General features: G+C 36.6%; 1 protein-coding gene and 1 long non-coding RNA gene across 2 annotated transcripts in view; both read left to right on the forward strand.

The window, feature by feature from the left end:
* LOC124794938 overlaps positions 1 to 15,007 on the forward strand; it is a 55,019-nt gene extending 40,012 nt beyond the window's left edge. The window contains exons 3-4 of the mRNA XM_047258652.1: positions 7,380 to 7,508; positions 14,315 to 15,007. Of these exons, the coding sequence (XP_047114608.1) occupies positions 7,380 to 7,508; positions 14,315 to 14,480 (295 nt within the window). The 3' untranslated portion in view covers positions 14,481 to 15,007. The remainder of the gene's footprint in view (positions 1 to 7,379; positions 7,509 to 14,314) is intronic.
* A 10-nt stretch (positions 15,008 to 15,017) lies between these two features.
* On the forward strand, positions 15,018 to 16,006 carry LOC124794939. Its single transcript, XR_007016630.1, has 2 exons — positions 15,018 to 15,606; positions 15,722 to 16,006. It is a non-coding gene; the product is annotated as an uncharacterized LOC124794939 (long non-coding RNA).
* Positions 16,007 to 16,470: the final 464 nt, after the last annotated feature.

The raw sequence follows: 16,470 nt of genomic DNA on the forward strand, positions 1-16,470 counted from the left end.
GATCCTAACTGTTCAATAAGTTCTGATTCTGCATTATTACATTTGTTCTCAATGTTAAGTTATAACCTTTTTAATAAATCCTGAAAGGTATCATTCTGATTCTAAGGTCGGTAAACATATGATTTATATGAGTAATTAAAGAATTTCTCAACTCGTTCTTTAAGTCCATTTTTAAATTTTCTACTTTAGTACTTACAGCATTGAACTCAGTCTTCAAAGCACCCATGACTTCGTTTTTTTTAGTACTTACAGCATAGATTACTAAATTCTTTACTTTGAGAGTCGACTTTGGCGTTTAACAGACCTGGTTCTTTACTTAGTCGCATTCTGAGGATTTAGCTGAGAATTTACCGAACTTAGAGTCGAACCCTGAGCTTTGATTAAATTTACCAACTCAGCCGAGTCAGGTATTTCTTTGCTAACTTTCATTGTTGTAGCTGGGTCTTGAGTTTCTCCAACCAGTTGTATGTTTTCCATACTCTTGTATGCTTTACCCCTTGTAAGTCTTTAAAACTAACTTTAAATACTATAATCACACAATAAACTTTCACTCAACAGTACGTATCACTTCGTACTAAAGTAATAGAGTTTTGTTTCACACTCGCCTGGCGTAGAATTCTCATTGTGCTGGTGAGCGGATGTGGCGGCAGGTGAGCACCAGTGAACAGCAGCTGGTGCCGGCAGCGTCTGATGTAGGTTGGTTTCCGTGTCTGCGTCCCCGCAATGTGTGTGAGAGCTGTATACTCCCCACACTGGATTGTTTTGGTTGAAGTGTTCTAGTCGAACTTCTTCTTAGACAAATACGTCAAAATCTTCTTTGCTGTTTTTATTGTTGTGAATTTTTCAAGTCTTCACCATTTTACATTCAAATTTTGCTCCATAGGATACTTGAACATATTCCAATGTCTCAGGGTAAGTCCCTTGTCTTATTGTGTTTGGTTGCTATGGCAACACACAACTACTTTTTTTCTCGTTTTCAACTGAAAATTCATGTTTTTTTGGTCCTTTCACACAGGTCGCCACGTTCTAATGCTTTGACGACTTAAAGTGTGAAAGTAGACATATAAACTTTACTTTTCATCAATCAACGATGTATTTGACTTTCAAGCACAATAACAAATTCTCACTTTCAACAAAATATGTAACTTACAGCAAGTCTCTCGTACAGTTGTGCTTTAGAAACAAATTGTTTTACATTCAAAAGAAAGTCTGCTTGGACACCATGACTTTCAGAAAAAGAGTCTGAAAATACATCTTGCCTGTAACAAGGCAGTCAAGAGTCTACAAGAGTACTATTCTTGTTTCGCATAACAATAGTCAGTGACACAATATGCACAGAGTTGCATATAAACTCCATGGTTCTTCCGTACACAATCACTACCACATTTATGGATTGCTCGACACCTACTTGTTGGTGCCCTTCAACAGCCGCGTCTACTTTCTTCCGCGACTGATTGTAAACCTGCATACACAAACATGTGATGCACAGTAGGTAGGATTCTACCATCCCACACTTATATCTAGAATATCCTGTGTTCGAGATTGTAGAAGGCTGAGTGGTTCTAGAATTTACACAGAAATTCCCGAATCACTACACAGTCTTTTTGAGAACTCCACCATACTTCCAAAAACTATCAAGAATTTTGAAGAGGGCTACTCCGTAAAGCTCCCTTCTTAAGTAAACATTGTATATATGTGAAACTCAAGTGGTATTAGAAATTCAGACTAAAATTTGTGAGTGGAATGATGGACTCCAAGTAGTCTGACTACCCTGTAATCCCTTGAAAGGATTACCAAAATTTATCTCTCTCTCTCTCTCTCTCTCTCTCTCTCTCTCTCTCTCTCTCTCTCTGTGTGTGTGTGTGTGTGTGTGTGTGTGTGTGTGTGTGTGTGTGTGTGTGTTAATTTTAATACAATGTGTAAGTACAGCAAAGTTATAAATTACCAGCCATTGATGCTGAACAGGATATGCAATGAATTAATAGTCTTTGGTGTGATGTCACGTGTGCTGCACTGCTATTGAAATAGCTCGTTAATATTTTATAAATTTTAGATTTCATTTACTTATTTTAACGTTTATTTGTGTAAATATTTGCCATAAAAGTAACTTATTAGTGGATTTTCATTAATCTCAGTCTTTCTTCCTGTGTTATTGACTCGAGTGGTCTATTATTTGTGAGTGTGCTTTCGTCGTTCGTCTAAGCCTCGCGCCTCAGTAGTGTGTTTACATTTTGCGGCGTACGCTGCAGCTGTAGCGGTTATAAGCTAAGTAGTGACAAACTTATTTGTGCTCTGTAATACAATTATTAAATTTAATAGATTTCAGCGGTGTTGCATGCCGTTTGTGGCGAAATAATGACTTAATAAACTTTTTTAATCACTCGCTGTGTTTTTTAGAGTTTTCATTGTGTTGAAGTCGTTTAGTAAATTTCGTGCTTTAGTTTTCAACTAACATTTATTTTTCTTTCTAGTAAAATAAAACTTCACTTAGTGTTACAGTGGCCGTTTTAACTTTTTGGTTTTAGCTAGTAATTTTGTGAATTTTTGCTGGTATTGGTATTGGCTGTGTCGTAGTAGTATTAATACAAGTAGGTGCTTTCTTAGTAGGCAGAGAATTTCAAGACCATTATTGTTAGTTCTTAAATAGTTCTACTGGTGTAACTGAACTTTGGTAACATAGACTATAGTTTTTTTTCAGTAACTGTAAAATTTTACCGTGAATGAAAAGTGTGGGCTCTGTCATAGGTTTGTGAGTAGTGGATTACGGTGTGGGATTTGTTCAAAGTATTTTCATTGGGGGAATGCAGTGGGGTAGCCAGTGGTCATTTTAGGGAGATCCTCTCCTGGGAATGTGGAATCTGTAGTAGAAGCAAGTTAATAGAGGAGCAGGAGCGTAAGATCTGCGCCCTTCAGGTGCAGTTACAGTGCGCAAAGGAGGAACTAGATTGGCTGAGGAGGGTGGAGGGTGGTGGGGAATGGGAACTGGCAGTTGGCAAGAAGTAGGAAGAGGAGGTATTAAGACAGTTTTACTTTGCATACATACAATAGATACGACCAACTGTCAGAGTTGAGTGGAGAGGAGCCTCATGTAGCTGTAGATGTAGGGAACTTGCAGCAGTCCTCAGCAATTAGGAGGCCTAGGTTAGTTGCAAAGCCTAGCAGAAAGAAGGTTCTGCTGCTAGGTAGTTCCCACGGTAGAGATGTGGGCCAGCAGTTGCAGGAAGTGTTGGGGAGTGAGTACCAGGTCACCAGCATTGTGAAGCCTAGTGCAGGGTTGGCTCAGGTGACTGAAAACATAGGGGAGTTATGTAAGAATTTTATGAAGGAGGATCAGGTAGTGATAGTGGGTGGAGCAGGGAACAGTCTCGATAGGTATGGGGAATATGATGGCAGTGGTGACTTGGTTATGATAGCTACTCAAACTGGTGGCTCTAATGTGCATTTCATGCAACTGTTTCAGCGTCATGATCGGCCTCACCTTAATGCGGCTGTTAGGCATGTTAATGAGGGGCTGGCGAGGGCACTGATGGCGGAGGGCATGGATCACATCTCAGTGGTGCCAGTTGGGTCCATCAGTAGATGGGGTTTCACTAGGCATGGCCTGCACCTCAATAGGTATGGGAAGGGGAGGCTGGCTAAGCTTATAGGTGACAGTGTAGTGGGTGGTGGTGGTAGTGGTGTCACTCATGGAAAAATTCCTGTAGTAGTTGGTGTTAGAGCTGCACCTTTTTTATATTGAAGTCAGCTGATAGGTATACCTGCTTAAAGGAAGTTCCTCTAACAAAGGGCTCACCGTCAGAGGATGTAATGTTTCCAAGTAGAGAAGGAATTAGCATATTTCATCAAAATATAAGAGGTATTAGAGATAAAGTTAGTGAACTGCTAATAGATGTTAACTCTGAAATTATTGGTATATCAGAGCACCACTTAAATAATTTGATAATTCAGGCTACCGATTAGCTGGCTGTTTCTCAAGGAGTTCCTTGTGGGGTGGGGAGTGGCTCTATACGTAAAAAATAGTATTTCATTTGAGTCCATAGACATATCACGACACTGCACTGAACAGATATTTGAAAGTTGTGCAGCATTAGTTGAATTTAGTGAAACTAAACTTTTAATTGTTGTTGTTTATGGGTCTCCTATCTCCGGCTTCAGAGCATTTTTGCTTAAGCTAGAGAGAGTTCTTGATTCACTTTGTAGGAAGTACCAGAAAGTAGTTATATGTGGTGACTTCAGTATTAATTTTGTATATGATTGTGCAAGAAAAAGGATGTTGGCAGATCTCCTAAATTCATATGATCTGATGCAAACTGTGTTTATTCCAACTAGGGTGCAGGGCGACAGTAGCACAGTCATAGACAATATTTTTATTCATTCTTCATTCCTAGATGGGCATTCTGTTAGTAAAAGGATGAATGTCCTTTCAGACCATGATGCACAAATTTTAACACTAAAAGGCTTTTGTACTCAAATCAATGTCATATTTAATTACAAACTATGTAGGAAAGTTAATCCAGCAGCAATAGAGAGTTTTTTAAAACTTGTCAAGGAACGAGAGTGGCAAGATGTTTATAGTGCCGATAATATAGATGATAAATACAATGCTTTCCATAACACATTTCTCATGCTCTTTGAGAGTTGCTTTCCATTAGAACATTCTAAATGGCGTACTAGCAGTAATGGACAGCCTGGTTGGCTGACTAGTGGGATAAGGATATAACGTAGAACAAAGCGGGAATTATATAAAAATGTTAGAAGTAGTCACAATCAAGCTACAGTAGCCCATTACAAACAGTATTGTAAGGTGCTTAAAAATGTTATTAGCAAGGCAAAGAGTATTTGGTATGCAAATAGAATAGCTAATTCACAGGATAAAATCAAAGCCATATGGTCAGTTGTGAAGGAAGTGTCTGGTCAGCAGCACAAGATCGATGATAGAACGTCAGTTCACAGTAATAACATTTCTGTTACTGATAAATCAGATATATGTACAGTATTTAAAATTATTTTGAGCATTGCTGGTGAATTAAATAAAAATTTAGTTTCTAGAGGAAATCATATAAATTTCTTAGCAAATGTCTTTCCGAGATTGATGTCTGAAATACTCCTCTGTGATACAGACAAGATGGAGATTGAGTCAATAATTAAATCACTGAAGATTAAGGACTCTCATGGTTATGATGGAGTGTCTAGCAGAATATTAAAGTATTGTGCTGCACATGTTAGCCCTGTCTTTAGCCATATTTGTAATTTTTCCTTTAGGAATGGTCAGTTTCCTGAGCGATTAAAGTACTCACTAGTAAAGCCGCTTTATAAAAAGGTAGAAAGAGATACTGTAGATAATTTTAGACCTATTTCTATGCCATCAGTATTTGCAAAAGTTATTGAAAAGGCTGTATATGTAAGGTTAATTGATCATTTTATATCACACGATTTGCTATCAAATGTACAGTCCGGCTTTAGAAGTGGTCTAACAACTGAAAACGCTATATTCTATTTTCTCTGTGAGGTACTGGATGGGCTAAACAAAAAGTTTCGAACGCTTGGCGTATTTTTTGATTTGGCTAAGGTATTTGACTGTGTTGATCTCACAGTATTGCTCCAGAAGTTGGACCATTACGGAATAAGGGGAGTAGCTCACAATTGGTTCACCTCTTACTTTATCAACAGGCAGCAAAAGGTCATTATTTACAATGTTGGTAACAGCTGTGATGTGGGATCTGGGCGGAGCACTGTCAAGTGGGGGGTGCCTCAGGGATCAGTATTGGGGCCACTCCTGTTCCTTCTTTATATAAATGATATGTCCTGTAGTATTATGGGTAACTCTAAAACATTTCTGTTTGCTGATGACACTAGCTTGGTAGTAAAGGATGTTGTGTGCAACATTGACTCGGTTTCAAATAGTGCAGTACATGACCTCAGTTCATGGCGTGTAGAAAATAAACTAACATTAAGTAACAAAATTCATCAACCGACCACGGCATAACAGCCCAGATAATTATAATGGACATAACATTAAATCACAGTAAGACTCAGTTTTTACAGTTTCTAACACACAATTCAACAAAACCTGACGTTTTAATCTCACGGAACGGGCATATGATTAGTGAAACTGAGCAGTTCAAATTTCTAGGTGTTCAGATAGATAGTAAGCTGTCATGGAAAGCCCATGTTCAGGATCTTGTTCAGAGACTTAATACTGCCATTTTTACTATTTGAACGGTATCAAAAGTGAGTAATACTTCGATGAGTAAATTAGTCTACTTTGCTTACTTTCATTGACTTATGTCGTATGGTATTATGTTTTGGGGTAACTCTTCCCATTCCAGAAGGATATTTTTGGCTCAGAAACGGGCAGTTCGGGCAATAAGTGGTGTGAGTTCACGAACCTCTTGTCAACCTCTGTTCACGAGTCTGAGTATTTTGACATTGGCCTCTCAATATGTATATTCCTTATTGTCGTTACTTGTTACCAATATTAGTTTATTCCCAAGAATAAGCAGTTTTCACTCGGTTAATTCTCGGCAGAAATCAAACCTCCATTTGGATCGGACTTCCTTAACTCTTGTGCAAAAAGGTGTGCAGTATACTGCTGCATCCATTTTCAATAAGCTGCCACTCGAATTGAAAAATCTTAGCAGGAATCCATGCGCTTTCAAATCGAAACTGTAGAGTTTCCTCATGGGTCACTCCTATTCTGTCGAGGAGTTACTTGAAAAATTAAGCTGATTCTTATTGTATTTCTGATAGCGTTTACTTAAACTTATGGACAACTTTTTTTCAGATTCATGAACATTTATTTTTATGTGTTATTACTTTTATGTTGTAAGTTCATGTACTGACACATTCCATGACCTTGGAGATTTGCTCCTCAATTTGGTCCTACAGAACTTGATGAGTAAATAAAAAATAAAATAAAATAAAACAAGAAAGCGTGAACACAGTGAGTGAAACACAGCCTGGTGGAATAATGTCCTCAAATTTATTGAGGCTGTGGAGTCCACCCAGAAGAAAATGAAAGGGAGAACAAATGAATGACGAACAGTAAACTCTGAATGAGGAATGAGTGTCCACACAGAAAAGAACGAGATTGAAGCAAGAATGGTTGAACTGGAGTGAGACCGACCTGAAGGGAACAGTGAATGACCATTTCTTAGACGTCATTTCTCTGTCCTTCCACTCCATTTATCAGACTGTTCCTTTGATCCCTTGCCTTTGCAAATGACTTTCCCTTGTAGGGCACGTGACTGTGAAAGACGTGTGTCCCAGATTCGAGTTCTGGTCTGACACACAGTTTTAATCTGCCAGGAAGTTTCACTTTATAGCAGTTAATGAAAGCACATCCTTGAGCGTTGATTCTGTTTCTTTGTTCTCTTTAGGGAGAAGCGTACCAACAGGGATCCACGGACTCCACCTAAGCACGTAAAATATAGCCGACGTGCCTGGGACGGCATGGTGAGAATCTGGAGACAACAGTTACATGCTTGGGACCCTACTCCTGATGACAAGTAAGTTTCAGATAGCACTTGTAATATTTGTATAAGCTGTGCTCCCAGAGTTTTAAGTTTCAAGAAATGATTGAGCATTTCGTTCTTCACTAAACATTTTACATGTTAGGTTAAGGATGGTATGTTTTTTTTTCTAAAGCTGTATATTTCTCATCTCAGGCTTTTAACTATCATTTAAGGTTATTTTTTAAATAATTTTTTTCCCTATTTTTGACAAATATCACATTTAAAAGTAATGTATTGCCAAAAATGTCAGTGTGAACAGCTGTACAGGTTACAGCTGTTTCAGCCTAATCATAACTGAAATGTGTTGTCATTTAGGTATCCTGCAAATGCTAGGTCTCAGGCAACTTTGCAGGGGACTATCAGAGAATCTCATGTCTCTGTGAGGAACTCTGATAGCTGTTTTCCCATAAATACACAGGAAGACCACTGATTTTTCTTAAGTGCCCCGCATACAAGCAGCAGATGGCAGCGAACCATCACATGTGACGTTTTTCAGCCAATATTACAAATGGCACTGTGTTAAAAAGATCTGCTATGAAAAGGAACTGCTATGTTTAGCAGCAGTCACAGTGTATCACTATATCCCTACAAATACTTACATTTGAACTAGTTTCGAAATACTTGTTTTGGGAATTGTAGGTTACTTTACAGAATAATTTATCACTGATGGCGAGTGTATTGTGTACATCTTTCCACTCTGTTAATACAGTTCATATTTCTTTTATTAACCGTAAATTCAGTTTTCATTCATTAACCTTACAGTTTAACTTCAAGTATGTACACAGTTTTGTTTACCAATCTTGATGTGTCTATAGGAATGTTGTCAGTAGCTACAGTACTTATCATCAAAAATCTTGTTATTATCTGTATGAAGGAGGGTCAGATTATATGAAAAGATAAGGGGCATATTGAATATTATTTTGTTTAGAAATTAAAAACTTTAATAATGAATGTGACTGTTCGATGAATAACAGTAACTATTCAACCTTTGTGTGACATTTCCTTTCAGTAGGCAGATTCATAAGTTGCGTGTAGAGGTATTGCATGCTCTAATTAAAAGCAACAAAAAATCAAAGTGGCGACTATTACTGCGTTCTTCTTTAAAGTCACTGTTCATTCATTGAGTATTCCTGTGCAATATTGTTAGTAGTGACAAACTATGGTGCCTTAATATTAAAGTTTTTTGGAAGAAATGGCCGAACTCAAACAAAAGACATCTTCCCAAGCAAAGGCCAGTGTCTGCAGATAATATAATTTGCATTTGATGGCTCAAGAAAGGGTTTTGTACACCACAAACTCCTCCCCAGGTGTATATCCACAGCAGCTGGTATTTATTGCCAACAGCTGAGACCTTTTTCAGTTGCTGTGTAAGAAAAATGACTTAACAAAACTGCAGCATGTGTTGTTGCTTTATGACAACACACTGTGCTGGTTTCAAAAACAAAAGTATCCAGGAGTTCGTTTGGTTTAGTCATCCCTTACACACTTATTCTCCTGATCTTATGCCCTCAAATGCTAGCCTTTCCTTATCGATTAACCATCAAGAAGTCCTCTTTCTGGGGGGCCTTAAAATTTGTCTCGATGACATTTTTAATTCAGAACCAATATGTTCCTGCAAGCGTGAGTTGGTTACTACCTGAGCATAATGAGACTGTTTTGGACAGTGTTGGAGAATAAACTATTGATGATTAATTTCTCTTTTACATTTTATGTTCAATAAACTTCTGCAAAAATGGGTCAATTTCTGTGTGGAATGATCTTACTGGAATCAAACTCATAAACCGATAACCTTATGTCAGATTTTCAGTGAAAATCACTCATATTATTCAGTTCAAATGACAATATAATATCAGGTGAATTTTGCTGCATAATTATGTGCCATCTGAGAAGTAACTCAATGATCACACAGTTGCCAAACACATTCTGTGTTATTGGCAAGCTTCAGTTCAGCACATTCCTGGTTTATTTGTGTTGCACCCTGCCAAGTATGGTGTGGCTTTCCCTTTCATCACCTGTATTGTCATCATCATCTCATCATCATTCGAGACATGGTGAGACTGGAAAAGGGAAGTTTGGGAACTTGTATGGGCACTGATGACCATGATGTTGAGTGCCGCCCCACAAACCACCACCACCACCACCACCATCATAACTACAGTTCCTTTCTTTTTTACATTTGTATTAAGTTGTTGTTCAGCAACAGTTACTGGCTCACTATTTTGCACTATTCAGTTTCCTGGTCTTAAGCTTAGTATATTGCTGTATGCACAAGAGTGTAAAATAAAGTATGTATGTATCACCTAATCTACTTCTTAAAATAGTAACAAATTGCTATGGGTCATTCCCTGTATTAACTTAGGCTGTGGGTAGAAATCATTTTTTAAGAAATGAGTTCTGAAACTCAGTGTGTGACTATTTCCATGTGCAATAAACATTTGATGATTACAGTGTTTGACAATCATCTGAGAGGATCTATATTTACGACCTGTTTTTCCCAATCTCAGCCGCAGTTATCCCTGCACAACAATTTGTGTACTGATTATTGATATTTTGCTTTGTCCTTGTGAATTGCCTGGAAATAACATTTTGATATTGACTTCCCCAACCTGTTCAGTTGACTTTGCTGGTTACAACTTAGTAACTTTGGCAAAGTTCAGTAGCTGTGTTTTTTCAAGCTGATGTAGTGAGCTGTGAATTAACAGTTCAGTCGAAGACTCCATTACGTTTTTGTTTAAATTTAAATCTGTTCAAGGAAGATTATTTGTTTCCCTTCCTGAAAAGAATGCTGCTATTGAACTTGATGTGGTTTTCAAATTCTAGTTTTATTTTGTAGGGTATCTTGAAATGATTCTTATTATCTGTCTCAATACAAAAAGGATAACCTTAAAAATTTCTTAAAATATCTCTTAAAATGCTAAATACTGTTAATGGATGCCTGTGTTATTGTTTTGGAGTTTCTGTTGCAAAATTATCTTACTAATTTTTGAGGAAGATTAAATATCAGGCTCTCAGTGCACAACATTAATCAAAGATCATGTAGTAGAAGAGATCACATACTTAACATTCACTTCAAGGAGCAACCACTGTGATGGTATGAGTGTGTTAAATCCAGTTGCCAGTTTAATAGTATAGTCCTTCCCATTGTTATGACTTTTTTTGTTTTGTTTTTTCAAGCAAATAATTTTAAGCTGCATATAAAATATATAAAATATTTATTCCTCAACTAGTGTTTGGAAGTATATAGTGGCATTAATCACATCCAAGTAGACAATTTACACTCTGCTTAGTACTGGTTAACATTACTTTTGTCAGAGGTAACTTGAAAATAACCAGGTACAAACAGGCAAACTAGTTAGCAGCACAAGAGGGAACAAAAACTCTTGTTGCTCTCCATAAGATGATCAGTTGAATGGAAATAGATTCCAATGCTCCACTGTTGATGCTATTCCCAGAGCCAACTAGTGAACACACACCTCAACCATGTCTTAGAGATTAAGGTTCCGTAGGTCATTAAATCTGAATGGTTACAATAATTTGATTTCAGTTGAGCAGATGGTATCCTTCTGGATTTTCTGAAAGCCAGACTATTCCTTGTTTGGACACAATACTCAATGACTGACTTGTTATTTCTGTAGCGCTACAAGTAATTCAACAATCGAAGCAGAAAGCGCACACAAAACTACCACTAAAAAAACTTGAAGAAAGTGGTTTGGTTACTCGTCAAAAAGTTGCATACAAATATGAAATGGTCAGTTTGGTGGTATACGTGGAAACGTACCATCAATGAGTTGGGTGCTGAAAAAATTTCTGTAATCACTTTGAGAGCTCTTCAACACTATATTGCTAACCGGTAGAGTCTGGGACTTGACTTCAGTTTTTGTGTACAATGCCACTTCCACATTTACTGTTTCTAAAGTAGGATATTAACTTGCCGTCATATGTATGTACCTGTTAAATTCAATCATTTCTGTGTAATGTTCTCATAAAGACATGTTTTGACCTTCCATTTACCATTTAGTTTTCCATTATTGGTATTCAAATTTTGTCCTTTATATATGAGGATTCTTACTTCTTGATGGTAAAGATTAAATGAGTATTCTTTAATGTCAGTGGTTTTACCAATCTGCATTGTGTTACTTTTCTATATGCTTTATCTGTATACATCACATTTGCAACAGATCACAGTACATTTTAATGGTTGTAGTTACGAAGATTTTGTGTTATCCAGCTAATGGTTTTACAGGGCCTTTCCATGTGACGGTATGGGACATTTGGATGGTTTTTTTTCCTTCTGTATTGTTACAAAAATAACACTTAAAACACATTATAAATGTTTTATTCCTAACAGGTAACTTCAATCCTAAGGCTGATACAAGAAGTGTAAAAGGTAAAATATCTTGTTAACTGAACTAAAAATTTGAAATACTACTCCTGTGACGGAAAGGGAGTCATACAAAATGAAATTTTCGTCTGAGTTAAAACATCTCTGAAGTTCTATGAAACTATAGAAATGCGCTGTCTCGTGATTTCAGTAATTAATAGCTACATATGAAGTATTAATGTATGGAGAATTATACGGAAATCATTGGTTTTTTTGTTATCGTTTTTTGTTTGTGTGGTGGAAGGTGACAGTGTGACAGAAAGGGACGGATACCAGATGAAAACTTATATAAAATAATTATATTACTGGTGTCACAGTGTCAGTATTCTTTATCGGAACTCACATTATGATGTATAAGTTATGTCTACACCAGGAAATGAAGACCTCTGGCGATTATCAATACCAGGAACCGGAAGTACTTTCAATGTGTCAGAAAGTTGAACTGATGACATTCATTACTTTTGAGTGCAAATTTGAGATCAGAGTTGTTTTTTCTCATAAAACGGATTTCACGTTCAGTATTGTCAAGTTTTAAGGTTTGTCCTATGACATTTTTAGCTGTCTTTTTGTCATAAACTCCATCACTATAAAAGCACATACTTGAATGTTCGAATGTAGTTCCAGTGTTTCAATCTGGACACATTTGCCTATCATAAAATTAAAGTTGAAACATGTTTTTGGACAAAGCATGCTCTTTGTCAATCACATTACATGGGGATACAATTTCAGTGTAGTGTTTAGAGTGAGTGCAGGTATCACTTTAATGTCTTTAACGTTGGCATCAAATTGTGGTTTCTGTTGATCCATTTCATCTTTAGAACAAAATATCATCTCCAGTGATTTTGATACTTTCTTGACACATTAGTAAAATGGATCTGCATCGGTAACCAGATGTCTTCCACTTAATACTGAATGCTTACTAATCTCTTCAGTTCCTTGCCAACACAATCAACACTGTCCTTCCCATGACCTGTAGCTAGAAAGTTCCATCTTAACAGAACTTCAAATTCTTCCTGAAGGTGAGTTAAATTACAGAGAGAATAACACTGTTTAAAGTAGCTTGCAGCGCTGTCTGAAAAAAAATTTTTTGTTGATGCCTCTGGGGAAGTCTCCCTGATCACAGAAATCAGTCTTCGAAGGAATGTGCAGTCAGCCTATTTATCATGTGATATTTCATAACCAACAGTTGCATAGCTTTGTACCATTTCAGGACTTGTCCAGGCAACTGATCTGAAGATTTGTAAACTGTTGAGAGTTCCAGTATGCAGATTGAATTTTGATTTGAAATCTGGCAGTGTAGTTTTTGGCGAAATCAATCTGTACTAAGATTGCTTTACCATCTACAGCACCTTTGTTGTCTGGAAGATATGTACCCTGAGTTTTTACCAAGAAGCAGTGTTTTAAGAACTGGGGTATTTTTTCAACAAGTTCTTCAAATACTTCAGAGACAGTGTTTTCCTCCGGAACTTTTCAGTTTTTCCAGTAACAGTTTTCCAAACAAACCGTGCTAAGTCATTTGTATCAACTGTTAAGGAATTAAGGTGACAGCAGATTTCTGATACCACAACTACCACATGTGTTTGACATGGAGATATGATTTTCAGGATTGCATACTAATGTAGGGTTAGTTCTGATGACATTTTAGGAAAATCCTCCTTATATCCACATAGAACAGTCAAGAGCAAATTGATGTTCTCATGATAGCGACACAAGCAACTGTGGTGAGGTATTTCACTGATTCGAAGGACAAGTTTTGGTCACAGTGAAAAGGATTTTTACTTCTCCAGTTTCTTGTCAGGGTTTACCTTTTTAAATATTTCATATGCCTCTGAAATAGTCTTGTACATAAATCTCTCCTAAAATTTTTCTCTATTCTTCATTTGCTCTTATTGTCACAGTATCCTTCTTCCCAGGAGCCTTTGATAAAATTGCTTGACTAAATCATTAATCTCACACAGGACGTTGCTGTTCTGTAATCATTGTCACCATGCAGTAATATAACAATAATAAATATGTAACAGTGTTTCCACATGTTGTTTATACAATTTCACAGAGTTAGGTCCATTTTACTTCAAATTTAACACATACTGACCTTCACTTACAGAAAGAAAATTCCTTCTTGGTTTAAGTTTTCAAGAAATGGCCCTACAGCGAACACTGATTAGGGAAGGTACATTTGAGGTATAGTCTTACACTCATGGGAGAACGTGGAAGAGCTTGATCTTGTTGGAAGTTCAGTGCAGCATTCCGTATGGCTACTGAACGTCGCTAGCTGTTCAGTTAAAAATAGGAATAAAATAACTGTGTATGGACTATCTTAAAACCATTATGTACAGAGCATATTTTTGACTTCCTTCATGGACAACCTCCGTATATTTATTTAGAGAAGAAAATGTTTACGTTTAAATTAATTTTACAGGGAGTCCACAACGCTGCCCGAATTGAATGTGTCCGTGGATGTGAGTTCTATGCCATACAAGAGGAGAATACATTCTTGTACTGCATCCTCTGCCTCTGGAAGCACAGAAGATGTTGGAGCTGATGATTTTATCTCACTTGACTATGAGGATGGTGATTTAGAATGATTATGTCAATTGTGTTTGTACTGTGTAGTGAAGACACAACTCTCAGTTCAAGCCTGATGCTGTTTTTTTATTGCTGGAATGAACTCTGCGTACTGCAGAGATATTTTTGTGCATCAGTTATTTTGTCTGGACTTGCATGTATTATAAATTTTAGTAGCTTATTTTTGTACAATAGCTAGGTAATATACAGCTGTAAGCCAGATGAAGGCAAGTTGCAATGTATTGGACTGTAAATAGCTCTTTTGTTTGTGTGACTTTAATGTAACCTGGAGTTTTAACGTATCTCCATGACTGAGATGAAAAATATAATATGCATAGGGAGTTGCTTGTAAAGCCAGGCTGTGCCATGGTCTTATGTATACTCCTCTCCATTGAGAAACTGACATTACCAATTTGTGTAGAAAAATACTGACACATGTTTTAGTTGTTAATTTCAAAAGATCACAAATGCCATATCTTCAGATTTGTGCACCTTAAGACATAGGCGCTAAAATGACAAAGTAAAATATTTCTTGTTTTTTTTATTTACTATTTTTTTCATAATTCTTGGAGCATATTTGATCTGTTTTTATTTAAGATGGATGAAAATGATTCATTGGCTCTGTTTGTTATAAAATTTGTACATGTTGATGTAAGTAGATTTTTCTTTTATAATTTAGGAATTATTTTGTAATACAATTGCATCAGAAAAAACTTTATATAGGGATCTATTTATTCATATATTCGATTATCGTAGTAAAAAGATATCAGCTTCTTGAACCAGTCATACATGACAGTGCCTTGATATTTTGTTGATTAAATTATTTAAGTGTATGAGTATTAAAACTGTTAACAAAAGACCAATTTATAGAGACTACATATTTTACAAATGTGTGCAATAGCCTACAGTTAGAAATATCAAGCTGCTGGTTGAAATTTCTGAAAGTGATAGAAGATATAACTACAGAAAGTGTTGACGTAAATGTGTAAATATGAACTTGTGTGTCTTGCACTTTCTGTACGCATTAATAGTGCAAGTTGCAGAATTATAAATGTCATGTTGTACAACAGTTCAAGAATTGTAATCGTTGGACATGGGAGTCAGTTCTAATGAGAGTTGTACAGGACTGTCCATCAAAGGTAACAGGTAATGACACGCTTCCTACATATTGCTTTATGTTTCATTATTTATTATCTAATATTTTTGTAAGAGGGCATGTCAATAAAAACTGATAAAAAACTTTCCTTGGTTTTTATTGCAGTGCTGACACTATAATGAATGTTGTGTGAAAACAGTCATGGGCTTGAGAGCAAACTACAACCTACAGCTGTTGACCATATGAAAACTCGAAGAAGATTCTTGACGAGTTGACTGATGGTAATAGTTGAATCAGTAAAAATTGACTGACATAAGTTGGTAATCAGTACCAGCACACTCTGCTTGATGCCAAACTGAATCAACAGACAAACTGTTTTTAGTGGCTTTGCATTTGTGAAAACAGAAGTGACATGTTAAATAAATGACTGCTGAATGTTTTTGTAATTTATTTCAAAATAGTTTTATTTATTGATGTTCTAGGTGCATAATACTCTGTGTTGTATGCCAACTGAAGTTGATAGCGGCTGGCAAGCATTTGGAGACAGTCAACTAATTTCAGTTTCTAGTGATTCTGCTACTCCCATATGCCACCTCAGCAATACCTTTCTCTGAGTGAAGATATAGTACTGTGGCTGCCATCTCACACAGGAGTTATTTTAATCTGCTTGTTTTACAAACTAAGTACAGAAATCTTCAAAACTTCTTAAAAGTGAACTGAAAAATACTCATTCACTAATTAGTTGGTAAATGAATGGCAGTTCTGCACCATTGGGGATCTGTTGTATCTGTGAACTGGCGTTACCATTCCTGCTTTCCTTTAAATATTGAACCTGTTCTATGCTCCACTCAGTCTACATCCAGAAATCACATTGTAAATAACATAAGTCTATTAAATTCGTTCAAAGTAAATGA

This window comes from Schistocerca piceifrons, chromosome 4, assembly GCF_021461385.2.
Source record: "Schistocerca piceifrons isolate TAMUIC-IGC-003096 chromosome 4, iqSchPice1.1, whole genome shotgun sequence".
NCBI classification, from domain to species: domain Eukaryota; kingdom Metazoa; phylum Arthropoda; class Insecta; order Orthoptera; family Acrididae; genus Schistocerca; species Schistocerca piceifrons.